This window comes from Chrysochloris asiatica, unplaced genomic scaffold, assembly GCF_000296735.1.
Source record: "Chrysochloris asiatica unplaced genomic scaffold, ChrAsi1.0 scaffold00008, whole genome shotgun sequence".
Lineage (NCBI taxonomy): Eukaryota > Metazoa > Chordata > Mammalia > Afrosoricida > Chrysochloridae > Chrysochloris > Chrysochloris asiatica.
In genome coordinates, this window is record NW_006408526.1 from 31,891,859 (window position 1) to 31,910,194 (window position 18,336).

Here is an 18,336-nt window from a genome sequence, read left to right on the forward strand (position 1 = left end):
CTCCGAATGTAACCAATTCTAGAATAAACCAATTTCGAAGGTTTTCTGATTTTGGTGAGGTTGGGGAAAGAATATGCGCCATTACATAAATGAATAAATGAAACCCTTTCCTCCTTACTTCAAAGTTAGGACCTTTATCCACTTTTCCTAGAACAGCTTTTCTTTTGCATTAGTAGTTCTCATTTCAAATCTTAGGAGTCACCCAATTTCAACAAATCTTGTACTAGATGGTCTCACACTATGCCAATTACTAATTAATTATTAATCCTACAAGTCTTACAAAATTAGAACAAAGACACTTCATTTTTTTAAAAATAAAAACCAAAACTTTAATAAACAAAAGTAGTCCATCTGAAACTCCCCAAACTTAAGGTATTAGTTTTGGATGAGTTATATGCAAAACTCCAGTTCAGAAGCCAACAGAGGCTCAGTGAAGACAGCAGGGATGAGCTTGATTTGCTGGTATCCTCTAGGTGCTTGAGTAGTGCCGGGAGGGAAATCAGGGTGGAGTGAGCCAGCCTGGCTGCCAGTGTATTTCAGTCGCACACACTTGCCTTGCCACCAACTGTGAGCCCAAACTGGAGGCAGTCATTTCTGGAGAAAAGATGATCACAGTACAAAGGGGGTTTGCCTTGGCCAGCCAGCCAGTCCTATGAATAAGGATGGAGGGAGAGCTGGTGTTAAAGCCCCGTGACTTGGCAGCAAAGGGGGCACCCAAAGCAAATTTAGGATCGATTTCTCTTCCGTCAATGCTTGCAAACCAAAGTCACGACTCAATAGTTCTGGCAGAGCACCACGCTGGAAAAGCAAGAGGACGAGACTGCGGCTGATGCGAGACCAAGCAGGCGTCTCCGCATCGACTCACCTTCAGGCCGCCGGGCCCGCCTCTGACCACGCACGTCAGAGGCCCGGCGACATTGGGGCCGCGAATACCAAGCGCCCGGAGCAGGTGTTGCGCCCCCGGCCCTCTGCGCCACGGTAGCCGGGGCCAAAGAAGGGTCCCGGGCGTCTCCCAAGGGCAGCCTGGCTGTCCCCTCTCACCGTGGAAAAGACAGCAAGTGGGGCCCTGTATGCCCTGCGGCTCCGGGAGCGGGGAGAGGCTGGCGAGGCGGGAGGGCGAATGGGACCTGGGGGATAAGGAACACAGGAGGCGACGGGAGTGAAGGCGGAGGGCTGGGGGTCGCCCGTCTTGGGACCAAATGTGGCTCAGCTCTTTACATGAGGGCTGCGGTGGCCCTTAAAAGGGCCTTTGTAGTAGCATGGGAAGAGCCGGGACGTCCCGCTATAGCGCGGGCACCCCTCAGTACTCCTGAGAGGCCTGGGTGCTCTTCTTGCCGCTCGCGGGCGCCTTAGGCCCAACAGTAGCGCTCGTCTTCTTGGGCAGCAGCACGGCCTGGATGTTGGGCAGGACGCCTCCCTGGGCGATTGTCACGCCGCCCAGCAGTTTGTTCAGCTCCTCGTCGTTGCGGATGGCGAGCTGTAGGTGGCGGGGTATAATCCGCGTCTTCTTGTTGTCGCGGGCCGCGTTGCCCGCCAGCTCCAGAATCTCGGCAGTCAGGTACTCGAGCACCGCCGCCAGATACACCGGCGCGCCGGCTCCGACCCGCTCCGCGTAGTGGCCTTTCCGCAGTAGCCGATGCACTCGGCCCACTGGAAACTGCAGGCCGGCGCGCGAAGAGCGAGATTTGGCCTTGGCGCGGGCCTTGCCGCCGGTTTTGCCGCGCCCGGACATGCTGCGCGAGGTAGGAGACAGTTGAATACCTTAACGGACCAGCAAACAGCTTCTCGCCGCAGTCAACTGCTACCGCGCGCGCTAAGGGGCCGCCTTTATAACCCCTAGGGCACACACACCCCCCACGCACTTCTGATTGGTTCACTTCGGTAATACCCGCCTTCGATTGGCTGTTGTTAACCCTTCGGTGACGCACCTAGACAATGGAGGAGCGCCAGCTTATTGGTCGAATTTGAAAACCTTTTGCCCGGGTAAAAAGGCGAGGTGGAGCCTTGGCGGGCAGACGTCCGACAAATTCGCGAAGTAGCCAATGTATGAGAAGCGCGCGAGATTTAAACGCTTTAGTACAAACCAGAACCGGAAGACTTTGGGAGTGGAGTTGGAAGTAGTCAAAAGAGCTTCTGGGAAATCTGGGACGGCCAAGGATTTTTAAAGGAAAAGGGTCAACACTGGTATTAGTGCCGTGGAGTCGACTCCACTTTGTATAAGGTTTCTGAGGAGTGGCTGGTGGGTTTGAACCGCCGTGTGATTCCCAGTTCAGTGAGTAACTTACAGCGCCACACACACTACTGTTGAGTAGTTTTCCCATATGGTTTTGGAAGCTGTAAATCTTTACAGAAGCATTCTGCCTCCTTTCTCCTTCGGAGCAGCTGGCTGATGAAAAACTGAAATGAGGTCCCTGAAGTTATACCCCGTGCTCCAATCTTAGGGCCTAGTACCTTAAGTAGTGAATCGGTTTGGATTCATAGCGAATCAGCACAACAAAACAAATACTGCCCAGTCCTGCGCCATCCTCTCAATTGTTAAGCTTGCGTCAACTAATGCTGCCATTATGCCAATCCATCTTCCTTTTTCACTGACTCCGTAGTGTAGTGGTTACGTATCGGGCTGCGAACCGCAAGGTCAGCAGTTCGAAACTACCAGCTGCTCTGCGGGAGAAAGATGAGGCTTTCTGCTCCTGTAAAGATTTACAGCCTCGGAAACCCTGTTCAGGGTCGCTATGGGTCGGAACCGACTCGATGGCACTTAACAACAAATAACTCCATGTTACTAAGCATGATGTCTTTCTCCAGGAACTGGTCCCTTCCTTGTATGAGAGAATCTCGCCTTCCTTGCTTCTAAGGAGCAACACAGATCTGTTTGTCCTTTGGGCAGTCCATGGTACTTTTAATATTCTCCAACACCATAATTCAAATGCATTAATTCTTTTGCGGCCTTCCTTATTCATTGTCCAACTTTCACATGTATATGAGGTTTTCAATATTTATTCAACATGTTCTTTTTGGGGTCAGTTCTTTCTATTCATCTCTGATGGACTGAAGAAATAGGACAGGGCAGAGACGCTATTTTGTCTCCAGCAAACCGCCCATCCTACTCCAAAATTCCCATATAAGAAATATACCTATAGGAACAACAAAAAGATATAACTTTATTGTCACCATCAGGAGCACCTGGTCCCTCCAGTCTGCGCTTACTAATCAGAACACTTAATTTATAATCAAATGCCAAGTCACCTTCGGGGCTCTATCCCTATCCCCAGTTCAGGTTCTATGCCAAGGCCCAGCAAATTCCTTGGTTATCACGACCCTGAAAGTTGATTTGTAGATAATTGCTTAAAAGGTGCCATATCCTACCTATCCCAAGAGGCTGCAAAGATAGGATGAAGAGTGGCAAGTTGATGAAAGCCACAAGCAAACCTCAAAAAAATAGTCATTATGAGGGCAAGACTAGCCCAGCCTGTCAGTGGTCCAAGGGAAGAGAAATGCTAAGAACAAATATGTAGAATGAAGGGCAAGACAGAGCCTTGGTCCAGAAAGATCTCATCCTGAGTCAGGAACTCTGGAGACTGCAGATAGAGGGCAATAATCAGGGGACTCAGACATCATAGAAGAGTCGGACAAGCTGGTACCGAATGGAGAAGGTGACAGCACTGCCCAGGATCTGCAAGGAGAAATGGACTGGAGTGAGGAGCATGGAGAAAGTGAGACAAGATGTAGAACTCATCCCCAACCTCACCTGCAGCAACAGCAGGAGCAATGTGAGATTTCGTTCATGTGTGGGCCCAAAGACTTTGAGCAGCAAGTTGATGAGGGTCATGTTGTTACACTCAGTGAAGGTACCATCCTCACTCTCAGTCTGGTGCATCGTCACTAGCCGGAGACTCTCTGCTATCTGGAGGAGCCAGAGGTGGCGGGAAGCTCAGTTCATACCTATGCTTCAGGAATGAGAATGTGCCTAATGCTTCTGAATTCCCCTTGGATATGATGTAGGCTTAGGGTCCCCACTCCCCCATTTCAGGATGACTGCCTAAAGCCTTACCTCCTCATTACCCTATTACCTTTAGAATAAAGGTGCCCAAGAAAGAGAGGCTCTTGGTCTTGAACTTGAAGTAGCTCATCTCCAGTTTGCCTGTCTTGGTATTGAGTCTGCAGGAGGAAGAGAGTTTTGTGACTGGGCCGATATTTAAAAGAACTTGCCTCCCTCCCTGTGTGGTTAATTCATAGGAAGAGCCCTGAAAAAGGAATCAAAACTTTGGATCTATTTCTGGCTTTGTTGCTTACACTGTGTGATGAGAGTGACTGTGAGCATTAAATGAAATGACATAAGTAAATGTGCTTTGCACATTATTAAGTTTACTCACATGGAAAACTAGCCCTTCTTTGGGCCCATGCCTTACGAGTAGCATGTATATGAGGCTGGTTTTAGACATTCCAAAAGAAAAGGATATGGTGTCCCTTCCAAACTTCAATGACTACCCTCTCCAACCCTGGTACCCAAAGTGGATACCTGGGCATACGGTGGCGAGGACAGGGGATGATATGCAGGAGCTGAGGCAGTGAGTACAGGAAGTTGACCACCTGGGGCATGAAGAAGAGTAGCATGGTCTTGCTGAAGTGTCCCAAGATGCCCACCACGGCAAAGGTCATTCCAGCAAAGTAACAGAAGGTATCGCCTACGAACACCCGTGATGGGTACCTGTGTGGGGGAAAATATCTCAGCCAGTGGCCAGAGGCATTACAAACTCTTTTTCTCACACCTCACACCATGGGCACTTGGTTAACCCAGTTATAACACAGAGGAGATACCATGGGAAATTTCGGTTCTTCTCGCAACTCTGCAGGACCTGAGGCCCTGTGGTTACTACTCCTGGGGGCTCCACAGCATTGGTCCCTAACTACTGTTGGGTAGAGAGCAATACTACCAATTGACGACCCAGAAAATATTCAACAAAAGTATGCACAGGTATGAATAGGTCCATGTTTGTCACACATTCAGATAGTTATTCCCCTTAACTTCAGGCCCACTACTTACCAGTTATGGTACAGCAGTCCCAAAGTGGTGAAAAAAAAGGGTATCATGAAGTACAGGGAAAAGACATGGTCATCCCGATATTCACCTGTCAGAGTGGGGGAAAAGGGAAGAAAGGGAATGTTAAATCGCCATGTTTCCTGCATACTTTGGTCCTAGTTTTGCCTGCCTCTAAATTCAACAACTCACTACCCCTCTATCACTTAGGTAATTCTTTTTAAGTTAAACTAGTTAAAATGACCCTTGCATTTATTTTTTACAAAGCACAAATGCAGGTGACATAGTAAATCCGTAATTGCACAGAAACTTATAGATAACTAAGAATCTAAATTCTTATAATCTTCTGCCACATTCCTAATTATACACTCGATGGAATCCATTAGCAACAGAGGAAAACCTTAACTTAAAGCACCAAGTTTCCAGGAATTCCTTAAAATGTGTTTTTTTCATTCTCTAATACATGCAAGCCACCTATGAAGCAAATCCTAATTCACCCTAAGCTTCGATATACAGCAAAACAGTTGGGAGGGGGAAAAAACAAACAAACAGTTGGGAAATCAGCATTATTTTTAAGCCTAAAATAGTGATTCTACTCTTTATTGTAATTCCTTCCGTGAAATTTTAAACTTTTGATAATGTTATTTTTAATGTTAATATAAACTGAGTTTTGAACATGACTTCTTACAGATTCAACTAACAGCTTATTAGATACTTATTAGATACCGTCATATCGGCTCCGACTCATAGAAACCCTATGACCAACAGGACATTCATATTTGTTCCAGATGTCTTGAGATAAATACAAATATGATCAATAACCTAGAATTTTCTGGCAAGACTTATTAAAAGTTAAATTTATAATTTTATAGCAAAATAAAGAGTGGAGTGTTTGTTTAAACATTATGGATTAAAAAAACAAAACTCCTTTATTGTATGTGAATTAAGGCCCAAAACTTATTCTCAATATACATTTTATAGATGTGTGTTTTCATTTTTTGAAGAGGGGTTCTATGGGTATTTTTTAGAATCATGCTAACATCAACTCTATATATCCAAAGATGATTGGATCCACTTAACAGACAATGAAAAGGGACTGACGTGCTGACTAATGCTTCAACAGGAATCTGACACACAAATACAGGTTTCATTGCCATACTCCATGGAATTAAAATCTTTCTTAAAATTGTGTTCCTGAGGTTGATCAGTGGACCGTTAGTTCTTTAGGCCCAGAACATAAGAATCTTTTGTACAAAGGCTTCATTCTTCATTCTAGGCCTGTAGTAACTTGAGAGCCTTTTGTAGACTCTGTCTAGCAGTACTTACATCTTCTTAATGCATATAGCACTGTCAGCATATCTGCAGTATTTCTGAGCTCTAACAAAGTCCTCTGGTATTTGACAAATGCCCTCCTGGAAAACTGTAAAGATGCAGGAATCAATTACCATTAATAGTCTGTGGAGTATTACTATTCAGTATTACTTGTTATACCTGTGCTATGATGCACTTCTGTGGGTGTATTAGCTGGAGTGTGTACTGGGAGGAATCTGTATCTCTGTATACCTACTTGATGGCATGTTGCTTGGGCCATATGTTGAAGATGGCAGCTGTGGTGGCTGAGAAGGCAGAGAGGTTGTTCTACCATCATCATTAACATTATCTTAATTCCAACGGGTCCAGCTTGAGGAGTCTTGCCATTCTCTCAACAATCATGGATATATGTTGCCCTCCATTGTGTATCCTTTCTTTTTTTTAAACTTTATTGTGAATTGAGTGAAGTTTTTAGAGATCATTTTTATATTCAGCAATCATACACTTTGCTTCATCTCAACGATTGCAAACACTTCCATGTAATAAAAGTTATCCCACGTCTTCCCTGTGGTTCTTATTTCCCCTCTGCCCTCCTTCCCATTCTTCTAAACTTTGTCCTTAGGTAAAGTGTTGCCATTTTGTTCTTGAATGACTGACCGTTCAATGAGGAACATACCTTATTAATGTTGTTGTTCCACCTCTATACCTATATACTGGCTTGGCTGAAAATCGGGCCTGAACGATAGTCAAGGCCACAGTCTCAAGTTCCTCCAGTCTCTTTCTGACTAGTAAGCCTAGTCTTATTTTTATAATTTTGAGTCTTGTTCCACATATTCTTCCAATGTATCTTGGACCTTCTAATGTGATCCCTTTCAGAGCAGTTGGTAGTGGGAGCCAGACACCATCTAGTTCTTCTGGTCTCAATTGTGGTGACAGATTTTCACATGTTCCTTTGGTCCACTGGACTAGTTGATTCCAAGCATCTTCAAATTTTCATCATTCTTTCTTCCACACATGAAGAGACCAAGAGTTGTACCTTAGATGGCCACTCATGAGCTTTTAAGATTCCAGTTGATACTCACCAAAATAGGTTGTAGAACACTGTCTTTGTGGACTTTTATGCCAACTGACCATGGTGTCCTCTGACATTATGGTGCTGAGCCTCCAGGCCCAGCAACTCATTCATTGTGCATTCTTTCTGTTTCACACTTTCATCAGTGAGTTCTCCAAATACTATATGACTTGAAGTATAGGACTATAGTATAGGACTAGATCATATTTTTGTGAAATTGCCCAGCACAAACTTCATTATCTGCACTCAAAACATTTACAAAGAATAATTTTGCAAATGGGCAGAAACAACTATTTGAGTAATAGCTCATTATCACCCAACTGTTCCTTAAGAGCTTTTGATCCATTAGTTTTGATAAAAGATTTACAAGATTCAAGACTTTTCTTGAATTTCTTGAAGAGGCAATTCTTGATAGTCCATCTCTTTCATGAAACCTTCCTAGTCACTCTCTTATATTTGTTTAAGGCTATTCAAACCTCGGTTTCAATACCAACTTTTACTTCCTATTTGACCTTTAACTTCCCAAGCTTGTTTTTCTCACATGTAAAAGAGGGTTGATGAGAACACCTGTCACATAGAACTATTATGAGATTTAAATGAGATGTTTGAAAAGTGCTTAGCCTTAATAAGTACTTGCTGATGCCCACCAACAGAAACGCCTATAATCAATGTTGGATTTATTAACTTGTAATAAGAGGGACTGTGAAAACCATACCTCATGGAGAACCACGAGACACCTGAGTTAGGAGGGTGTTTGAAGGATTTGTTACAAGATTTTTGTTTTTGTAAAAAATTCTTTTTGGTAAAAGTTTACATGGCAAAGTAAGTTCCCATTTAACAATTACTACACAAATTAGTTAAATTTTTTACAATGTGTCACATTCTCATTAATTCTATTTGAGATGTTGTTTCCAGTAATCTGGTTTCCCTGCCCCCTTACCCCTTCACCTTTGCTTTACAGTAACTGTTGACCACTGGTCTCATATAGATGATTTTTTAAAGGTGTAAAGTACTCATTGGTAATATTTTTTTGTTATTTAGCTACAAGGTGACCTCAGTGGGGAGGTTCAGTTCAAGGTTCATGGAGAATCTCCGGGCGTACTCTTGGGGAATCTTGTCAACTGGTACAGTAAGTCTGGACTTTTTAAGAATTTGATTTCTATTCCACATTTTTCTTCTCTTCTATCAGTGTCCATCCACTGTGATCCTGATCAGAATGGTTGTTAGTGGTAACTGTTGTTGTGTTGTTAAGTGCCGTTGAGTCGATTCTGACCCATAGCGACCCTGTATAGGGTTTCCAAGGAGCAGCTGGTGAGCTTGAACCACCAACCTTGCAGTTCAAATGACTTTGCAGTCTGATGCATTAGCCAACAGCGCCACACCAGAACTCCTAGTGGTAACTAAGCACTATCTAATTCTTCTGGTCTGAAGGTAGACAAGGCAAATAGACTGCTACTCTGACAGACTAGTTTCTGCTCTGAATATAGTTTGTTTTGAGTAATTTTGAAGAAGATGTGATTAAGCAATTTTGCTCTGAACAGGATGCTGTCAGACAGCAGGAGTAATTCTATGATTGAACAACTTCATCATTTTTGTCTAAGAGGTAGAAGAGACTGAATCGTCACTAGAAACAAGCAACAGCTTCTTTTGTTAGTCAGGATGGGTCATCATTTTTGCAGTTTGCACAGTGTTTTTATGGGTTTGTTGGTGCTCAGATATGATTATGGTTTTTGTCTTGTTCCACTGTGGTCACAGGGTGACTTTGTGTGATGTTGTGGTGGTGGTGGTGGTGGTGGTGGTGGTGGTGGTGATGTGCTGTGGAGTTGGTTCCGACTAACAGCGACCCTGTACAGGGTTTCCAAGGCTGTAAATCTTTACAGGAGCAGAAAGCCTCATCTTTCTCCTGCAGAATAGCTGGTAGTTTCGAACTGTTGACCTTAAGATTTGCAGCCCGATTCGTAACCACTACACTACCAGAGCTCCCTTGTCTGATGTTGGGGTTCTGTAAAATTGTTTACGGAAAACAAGAAAACATTACAGCCTAGCTATTAGCACCAATTTAGCTACAGATGATAGGGCTGCTATTTTTCTCTCTCATATTTAATAAATACTGGTTATTCTTTTCAAAGTAAATAGCTTATCTGGTCTTCTATGATGGCTCCCCTATTGCTACTTTCTGAATCCCCCAAAGCCATATAACACTCAGACTTCTCTCTCCCTACCCACAAACCTACCTACCATCCAATTCCACCAGGTTGAAGACAACGATAGACGCAGAAATGACTAGTGACTGGCCAGCCTCTAGTCCATTAATTCCTGCTAGGATATTGATGGCATTGGTACAGAACACTGCCAGAAGCCCCATGTACACATAGTACAGGATCCCTGGGGGAGAAAAGACAACGTGGAAAGAGGACTCAGGGATATCTTCTGAGAGAAATAGTGAGAACAGAGGACAGGATGAAGGGTCACCAGAAAGGATCTGAGAAGACCCAGGAACACTTGTAGGAGAATACTGTAGGGACCATAGGGACAGTAGGGGCAGGGCTACTCACCCAAGTCCAGGTGCAGACCAAGAAGTGGGCGGAAGGGCTTAGGTACCACAATGGTCGTGTTGCCAAAGTTGGTGAAATAGACCATGAGGAGTGGTAGTGAGGCAGCTGTGGGCAGCAGCAGTTTATGGCGCCAGCGTAGATTCAGAACATCATCCGCAAAGCCCAGGAAGATCATGCAGCAGATAGCAAGGAGGGCACCTATCAGGGCCACAAACTGGGGGAGGCTCGGGCAGGTCCGGGACTCAAACACAACTCCCACTCTACTCCTTTCAAGAATTCCTGCCTTCTCAGTTCCTCTGTCCCTCCCGGAAAGCCCACATAATCCAGCTCCTTCAGGTACCTCCCAGCCCCCAATAGGCAACCGCCCCCACTAACCCACTTACTTCATGGTGGGGGAAGGTCTTACATCGCTCCTCCACAAAGCAATTCAGAAAAGGGAAAGGGATGAAGCAGAAGAGGATGATAAGGAAAACAGCACCGCTGATCACTCCCTGAGATTCTGGGCTGTGGCCCAGCAGCAAAGAGAGTTTCAAGGGGAGAAAAAGGGGCTTGGTCACTCACTAGCGCCGGGGTTACAGTGACCCAAATTGTCTTCTTCCCGCTTTTCTTTTGGGGTGGACAGCACCACTGCTGAAGTACCTGTTACAACCGAGGGCCCCCCACCCCCACCCACTTCTTCCCCATTGCTTATCAGTTCTGTCCTTCACCTCCCAGAATCCCGGGTTGTCTGGGTCAACGCTCGGTCACCTCCCGTGCCCTGCCCGCCCCTTCCCCAGCCCAGGTTCCGTGTGCCTCCCCTCACATCTGCGGCCGGCTGGGTTTGTTGACGTCCAGGCCACAGAGGCGTGCGGCGATGAAGTGGCTACGGAAGGCAGGAATGAGGGTGAGCGTGGCCAGGAATCCTAGCAGCGAACCAATTAAGTTCACCAGCAGCGGCAACTCCGGGAAGGCCCACATGGTGATCCGCCAGGATCTGAGCCGCTGCCTCTTCAGCTAACAGGCAAGCGGGATAGAAGCCCTGGGGCCTCAGCAGAAAGGAGAGGCCGTTTTCCCAGCACGTGTCTTTCCACACCAGCTGGAGCAAAACCCTACAACCCTTGCCCTCGGGACTCCCGCTAGCCACTATAAAGTAACCTTGCCTCTTCCTTGCCGCACCTGACTTACCCACTGTTTCCGCCCGGACCGTCTCTACAGAGCAACTATCGCTTGGGAAGGCGGTAGGCAGCCATTTTTAATGTGGGCATAAAAGTGGAGAGTTATTTTTGAACTATGTCTTTCGTTTGAGAGTTGAGTCATCACGAAAGTATTGAGACAACAATTTTCCAAAGACAAAGGCAAGGGGATACTCTGCTGACATCAAATTAAAAGTATGCAGCCTAGAGCGGAAAAACTTCCTGCCCGGTTCCAAGATGAACGCCTCCTTGTACCACGTGTTCGACACTGCTCTCAAGACCGGTCCACGTCAGTTTCCGTTCCGTCAGTCTTCGCTGCTCTAGTTTAAAGAGCCAGTACCCTTAGGCTAATATGGGCTGCCTCTGGATCTGGGAAGACAGCTAGTGGAACTCCGATGGGTAGGATGAGGAAGTGGAGTAGCTCCTGCTTCTTGTAGAAAACCTGTTGCCTATGTCGACAGAAGCAAATGGAAACGCAACAGACTTCCTGGAAACTCAGCGACGCCTTGGAAGGAGGACGTACAAGCAAATTCTAAAGCCTCTTGAAAAGCCCCTCCCACCCCATGGAAGGAGCTCTGGTAGCGTAATGGTTATGAATCGGGCTGCGAACCTTAAGGTCAGCAGTTCGAAACTGCCAGCTGTTCCGTGTGCGCAAGATGAGGCTTTCTGCTCCTGTAAAGATTTATAGCCCTGGAAACTCTATACAGGAGTCACTATGAGTCGGAACCGACTCCACGGCACATAACCAACCACCACCCCATGTAGTTCTTGTCCTTGATCCAGTACTTTTTCCTCACCTTCCCACCCTCTTCTGCCCCCGCCCTGGCTGTTAGTTGCCAGGCAACCCAGCGGGAGTTGCCTTCAGGTGTTGGTTTTAACTCAGTATTTGGGTGCTTGATATTCAGTGGTCTTGGTTCACTGCTTTTGCCAAGCTCCCACACAGAGGAGGAGGTGTAGGCTGAGACTGAGCGAAAGAGTCAAGAGAGCCAGACCCACACGTGGTTTCTTGTGAGCTTGAGAAACTCCCAAACAGGTTTCATCCAAATGGTTATTAAACCATTTGCTTGGCACCTGTTCCCTACAAATAACAGTTCACCAGCATCTTCATTCCCTTTCATTCTGCCACAAGTTCTTACGTGGCAAATGATTTCTGTTCTTCAACAAATTGCAACCAGAGATTTAGGGAGAGGACTCAAATAGCCTGACATCTTGTCCATTCTTCCAAATATGGAGTGCTCCCGGAGTCAGGGTTGGGTTAACTTTCTTTAGGCCAAAAATAATTCCTCCTTTCCCTCAAAACCAAGTGTGAAATGTCCATTCTATTTGAAGGCCACTCTAATTTAATACATACATATGATGTAATAATACAATAATGTTTGTTGTTGTTAAGTACCGTGGAGTCGGTCTCGGCTCACAGTGACCCTGCACAGGGTTTCCAATAACTTATTTATCATCAGCATTTTATTTTTTTATAAATAATTTTATTTCTTTTATAATAAAATTATATACTCGGATAAGTAAAAAAAAAAGGATTGCTACTAGCATTCCAGCTCATACATGCATGACTTTATTCAAAATAAAACATTTAAGCATATCTCTAATCAGTGGAGACAAGTTCTCTGAGTTGTTTTAGTGTTGTGAGAATGCCTTTGAAAAAAAGAGTTCAGCCAAAACAGTGGCTTCCTATGGGATCTGCTGGGCCAGTTAAATTTGAGGCAGAGAGATTAACTCAGAAGGTTATGGGATTCCATAAGGGTAAATCTTTATAGGTTTTCTCAAAGGAAGGACACAGTATGATCACAGGGGCTTATTATGAAGAAGTGTTTATAAAATGAAAACTGTTCTGGTGAGAGAAAACAGGAAAATTGTGCCAAGGAACTTTTTTCCATCACAATGTGTCTGCACCTTTTTCGAAGGTAGCCAGGGCTGTCCTAGGAGAATTTTGTTGGGAAACCTTACCCCATTTACCCTATAGCCCTGATTTTGCTTCTTCAGACTTCTTATTGTTCCTTAAAGTGAAAGAACATTTAAAAGGAACACAATTTGAGTTCCTTAAGGATGCCAAGAACTGTATGGTATAAACTGAAGAACACAGAATTTTTCAGGGAAGGGTTGTTGTTGTTAAGTATCGTTGAGTCGATTCCGACCCATAGTGACCCTGTATAGGGTTTCCAAGGAGAAGCTGGTGAGATTGAACCACTAACCTTGCAGTTCAAACGACTTTGCAGTCTGACACATTAGCCCACAGTGCCACACCACGCCTCCAGGGAAGGGTTAGAAAGATGAAAATACCACTTTCAGAAGTGAATGGACCTGGAGAGAGAATCAGCTGAGAAGCTTCATGTTTTGATACTTTTGTTTAATGAAGGTTTTTGTGATTTTGCAATAACACTTTTTGACTTACCCTCATATATTATAAGGAGCCATGGTGGTCCCACAATTAAAAGCTCAATTTCTTTTTTTTTTTCTTAAATGTTTTATTGTGAATTATGTGATAGTTTACATGGGAGAACATTAGTTTTACATTCATTCTATTGTATATCATCTCATTGCCATGGTTACAATCCCCTCCATGCAATCCTTCCCCCGTACCCCCCAGGTCTTCAGCACACAGTTGCTCTCCATCTCTGGATCTAAAGTCTCCAGCTGCTCCATTGCTTCACGTCATCATCTCTGCCTCCATTTCAGGCATCACTGCTTCTCTGGGTAGGGTCCCACTCTCTGCTCTTCTTCCTTGATGGTCCTAGGGACCTCCGCTCCTAGACTGAAAAGTTAATTACTCCCCTCCTTACTATAAAACGTCTACCTTTACATTTCCAACCCTCACAATCAGTCCTGATAACAATTATTCACTATTGTATCACAAGAGACCCGTCTGCATTTCATTGCATCAGCCCCGCCTAGACAGATTGAATACTACTCACTGGAGATTCTACCTTCCTCCAGGCCCTCTGGATCTAGGTTCCCACTTGAAAGCTTGTAAGCCAGTCACTTCTTGCCTTTGTAGTCCCCCGCCAATGTCCAAGTTGCCCATCCCTGTCTACTCTGTGTGGAGGGAGTGGGAATGATTCTGGCTGTAAGGACTTGTTCCCTTAAAAGCTCAATTTCTAATCCAACAGTTAGCTGGGTCCACTGGTGGAAGATCTGCTTTTGTAACAATTACAGCCAAGAAAACCATATAAAGCAGTTCTACTCTGTCAGATGCATAATCTGACTAGACAACAATAACCTTGATGTCTAGTACATGGAGTCCTTGATGGTGTACACAGGTAAAGTGCTTGGATATTAACCAAAAGGCTAGTAATTTGAGTCTATCCAAAGATGCCTCAAAAGAAACGCATGGTAATCTACTTCCCCAAAATCAACTACTGAAAACTCTGTGGAGCACAGTTCTCTGACACACATGAAATTGCCACAAATCAGAACCCACTCAATGGCAACTGGCCAGTTTCCTTAATAATATTCCACACAATTTTCAGTAATAATTATCCTGCTGATAATATTTTTCTGTGAGTGTGTGTGTCTGTGCCTCTTAGACTGGAAACTCCCTGGAGGCAAGTGTTTTCTGCTCTACCAGCTGTCCCCAAAGGGTTCTCAGGACAGGCATCTATCTGTATACAGACATCGTCACTCACAGTGACTCTCAATCTCTGAAACAGGGACAGAGGACATTCAGTGCTCATGGAGGTAGTGATTAACTGTGATCAGAGGCAATGATATGAGAAAATCTGAGAGAGTTCAGCAGGTGGAAGAGTGGCAGAGCCTTCCAAACATGGAATAGGGAGAAAGACTCCAGGAGCAGGTGGGAAGGAGGAGCTTACAGGATCCCCAGAGGAGGCAGAAGCTTTTGCCTCTCTTGAGATGACCTGTACATTGTTATCTTGTTGATCAGTAGCAGGTTGAGACTCCCTGGAGGTCTCAGGGACAGTCTGTACCTATTTCCATTTTTATTCGGAGGCCAGTTCTAATAAATCTTCCTTCTCAATCAGCATTGAGAAGCTTTGTCTCTTTTCTGTAGATCATTAGCTAACCCCCACCCCCACTGGAAGAGGGTGGGAGGCTTTATTTATTCAAAGGCAAGCCACTAAGACTTCAGCATCCACATACTACCATCAGAATATGGTTACTTGGATATAGTCTGGATCTTTTTGTTCCCGTGATGGTAAATGAACAATTGATTATCAGACTAATCAGAATAGGAAAAAACAAGCACATGCCTATTAATTTCACCTGAATTTTTTAGACTTTTCTGGTAAAATTCAAAGTCTGGCTGCTGAAGCTGGCCCTAGGATTCATATCATTGATAAGCTGAGTTGTCAGTAGCCCTAGCTGGTCACCTGAATGGAAAAGACAGTGTTTTAAGCACACATTTTTCCTTAAGCCCAAAGTGCCTCCCAATAAGGAAGATCAATCCACTTTCAAGTCTGATTGCCAGACAATGTCTGTGCCTAAAAAGTCAATGAGATGGCTCAGTGTAGTCTGGGAGTGAGATACTAGCAGGACCACATCTGCAGGCCTGTCCATGTAGCTAAGTAACATCTTTTCTTCCCATCCCTCAACCCCAATCAGTTTATCAAAAGTTCTTAGCTGAAAGCCCGCCCTTGTTGTTAAGTACTGTGGAGTCTGTTCTGACTCATAGTGACCCTACACAGGGCCTCCAAGGCTGTAAATCTTTACGGGAGCAGACTGCCTCATCTTTCTCTCGCGGAACCGCTGGTAGTTTCGAACTGCTAACCTTGAGGTTAGCAGCCCGATTTGTAACTATGCTGTCAGAGCTCCTTAAGATCTCCTATTCCAGTGGGTGGCATGAATGAGTTTTCAAAAGATGGATACAATATAGAAATTCTTAGCATTTACAAATATGTTGAATTATTTTGTTAGGCGATATAAAATTACAAAGAATTTGCTAATGCCTACTGTGTGTAGCTTAGTGGTTATGAATTGGGCTGCAGTTCGAAACTACCAGCTGTTCCATGGGAGAAAGATGAGGCTTTCTGTTCCCATAAAGATTTACAGCCTCGGAAACCCTGTACAGGGTTGTTATGAGTCAGAACCGACTCCACAGCACATAACCACCACCACCACTACTATGTGGTGGTAGAGTCCTGGTGTGGTGCTGTGGGTTAATGCACTGGACTGCAAAGCTGTTTGAACTGCAAAGTCGGTGGTTCAAGCTCACTAGCTGCTCCTCGGAAACCCTATACAGGGTCGCTATGGGTTGGAATCAACTCGATGGCACTTCACAACACAACAACAACTGTGTGGTGGTAGTGGTGCTTGTGTGCTGTGGAGTTGGTTCTGACTTATAATGATCTTGTACATGGTTTCCAAGACTGTAAATCTTTATGGGAGCAGAAAGCCCCATCTTTCTCCTGCGGAACAGCTGGTAGTTTCAAACTGCCTGCTGTGTGCATCCCCCAAAACCAAACCAGTTGCCTTTGAGTCAATTCCTACTCATGGTAACCCCATGTATATGAAGTAGAACTGCACTCCATAGAGTTTTTAAGGCTGTGACCTTTTGAAATCAGACCTCCAGAGCTTTCTTCCAAGGTGGGTTTGAACTGCCAACCTTTGAGTTTGTTTGTACTACCCAGGTACTCCACTGTGTGCACAGGGAACTCTTGGCTGAATACAAGGAAGAGAGATATGAGTAAAATAGGGGCCTGCTCTTAGGCAATTTACTGATGAGTGGAAAAATCAGCTATATGGAAAAACAGCTAGACTATGAGGTACAAGGGTAAGTAAAGTGTTGCTACTAGGGTTCCAGTTGATACATGCATGGGTTTATTCCAAACAAAATGTGTTTAAGCATGTCTCTGTGATCAATGGATGGCTGCAGACAAGTTCTCTCAGTAATACACTTGTCTTAGTCTTGTTAGGGTGCCAGCCATCAAAAAGCAGGTCCACTTGGCAACAGTGTCGTCGGAAGGGATTTGCTGGACCAATTAAATTCAAGGCATAGAGGCCAGCTGAGAAGGTTATGGCAACTGTTTTTTTAGGATTCCAAAAGCATAAATCTTGATTTGTTGTTGTTGTTATGTGCCATGGAGTCGGTTCTGACTCATAGTGACCCTGTACAGTGTCTCCAAGACTGTAAATCTTATGGGAGCAGAAAGCCTCATCTTTCTCCCATGGAGCAGCTGGTAGTTCCAAACTGCTGAGCTTGTGGATCGCAGCCCGATTTGTAACCACTACACTACCAGAGCTCCTTAGATAGATAGATTTTTCTCAAAAGACACAGGGCAATCACAGGAGCTTATTGTGAAGATGGTCAAAGAAAATTAGAAACTGCAGTAGTGAAAAAAACGCCAAGAAAGATGCTCTGAGGAATTTTTCTCCCACACCCACGGTAACACACCTGCACATTCTTCGAAGGTAGCAAGGTCAGTCCTATGACAATTTCTTTGGCAAACCTTACCTCATCTACCTTACAACCCTGATTTTGCCCCTTCAGACTTTTTTTTTGTTCTGAAGACTCAAAGACCATTGAGTCCCTTGAGGATGCCAAAACTACCATTTTTAATGTGATGTAAATCAAAGAGTACAGAATTCCTTGAGGAAGGTTATGGTTGTTGTTAAGTGCCTGCCTCATAGCATGTTGCCTCAAGTTGGTTCTGACTCATAACAACCTTCTATAGGGTTTCCAGGGAGCGACTGGTGAGTTTGAACCACCAACCTTGTGACTCAAACCGACCTTGCAGTCCAGTGCTTTCTCTCACAGTGCCACACCAGGACTCCTGAGGAAGGGTTAGAGGGATGGAAACACCACCTTTAGAAGTGTATGGCCCTAGGTGAAAGATAATGTTGAGAAAGAATAGCTTCACATTTGGATATTTTTTGTTTAATGAAGGGTTCTATGATTCTGTAGCAATACTTTTGGCCGTAACCTCTTATAAAGCAGAGTGACATAAACACTAGAGATCTAATGAACTTGTGGAAGGAAGATTGGGAGGATTGTTGAGGGAGACTCATGCAAGACTGAATTGTGAAGCTGTACCTGGCAACATGGGAGCACTTTGGCTCTATAGGATAAGCACTGGACTGTTAACCACCAGGTCAGCAGTTTGAGCCCTCCAGCTGCTCTGTGGGAGAAAGATGAAGCTTTCTGCTCCCACAAAGATTTACAGCCTTGGAAACCATATACAGGGTCACTTTGAGTTGGCACTGACTCAACAGCACTGAACAACA

The 18,336-nt window shown here is 44.7% G+C and overlaps 2 protein-coding genes and 1 pseudogene across 4 annotated transcripts; all 3 read right to left on the bottom strand.

Moving 5' to 3' along the window:
• Nucleotides 1-1,300: 1,300 nt before the first annotated feature.
• LOC102840370 (histone H2AX-like) lies at nucleotides 1,301-1,732 on the bottom strand. The gene has a single exon (XM_006833903.1). The coding sequence runs from the start codon at nucleotides 1,730-1,732 to the stop codon at nucleotides 1,301-1,303; it is 432 nt and encodes a 143-aa protein (XP_006833966.1).
• Nucleotides 1,733-3,274: 1,542 nt separating this feature from the next.
• On the bottom strand, nucleotides 3,275-11,074 carry DPAGT1 (dolichyl-phosphate (UDP-N-acetylglucosamine) N-acetylglucosaminephosphotransferase 1 (GlcNAc-1-P transferase)). Of its 3 annotated transcripts, none has more exons than XR_438673.1 (9): nucleotides 10,779-11,074; nucleotides 10,360-10,480; nucleotides 9,977-10,190; nucleotides 9,660-9,806; nucleotides 5,045-5,129; nucleotides 4,520-4,708; nucleotides 4,063-4,158; nucleotides 3,749-3,900; nucleotides 3,608-3,673 (listed from the first exon to the last, which is right to left on the bottom strand). XR_438673.1 is itself a non-coding variant. In XM_006833904.1 (9 exons), exons 1-9 carry the CDS (start codon nucleotides 10,931-10,933, stop codon nucleotides 3,608-3,610), a joined length of 1,221 nt encoding a protein of 406 aa, XP_006833967.1. The 3 variants fall into 3 exon arrangements, 2 of the variants coding, with proteins under 2 accessions (XP_006833968.1, XP_006833967.1); XM_006833904.1 differs by having other exon boundaries at nucleotides 3,749-3,904; nucleotides 4,071-4,158; nucleotides 10,779-10,933; XM_006833905.1 differs by having other exon boundaries at nucleotides 3,275-3,900; nucleotides 10,779-11,050.
• LOC102825670 lies at nucleotides 6,311-8,405 on the bottom strand (annotated as a pseudogene).
• Nucleotides 11,075-18,336: the final 7,262 nt, after the last annotated feature.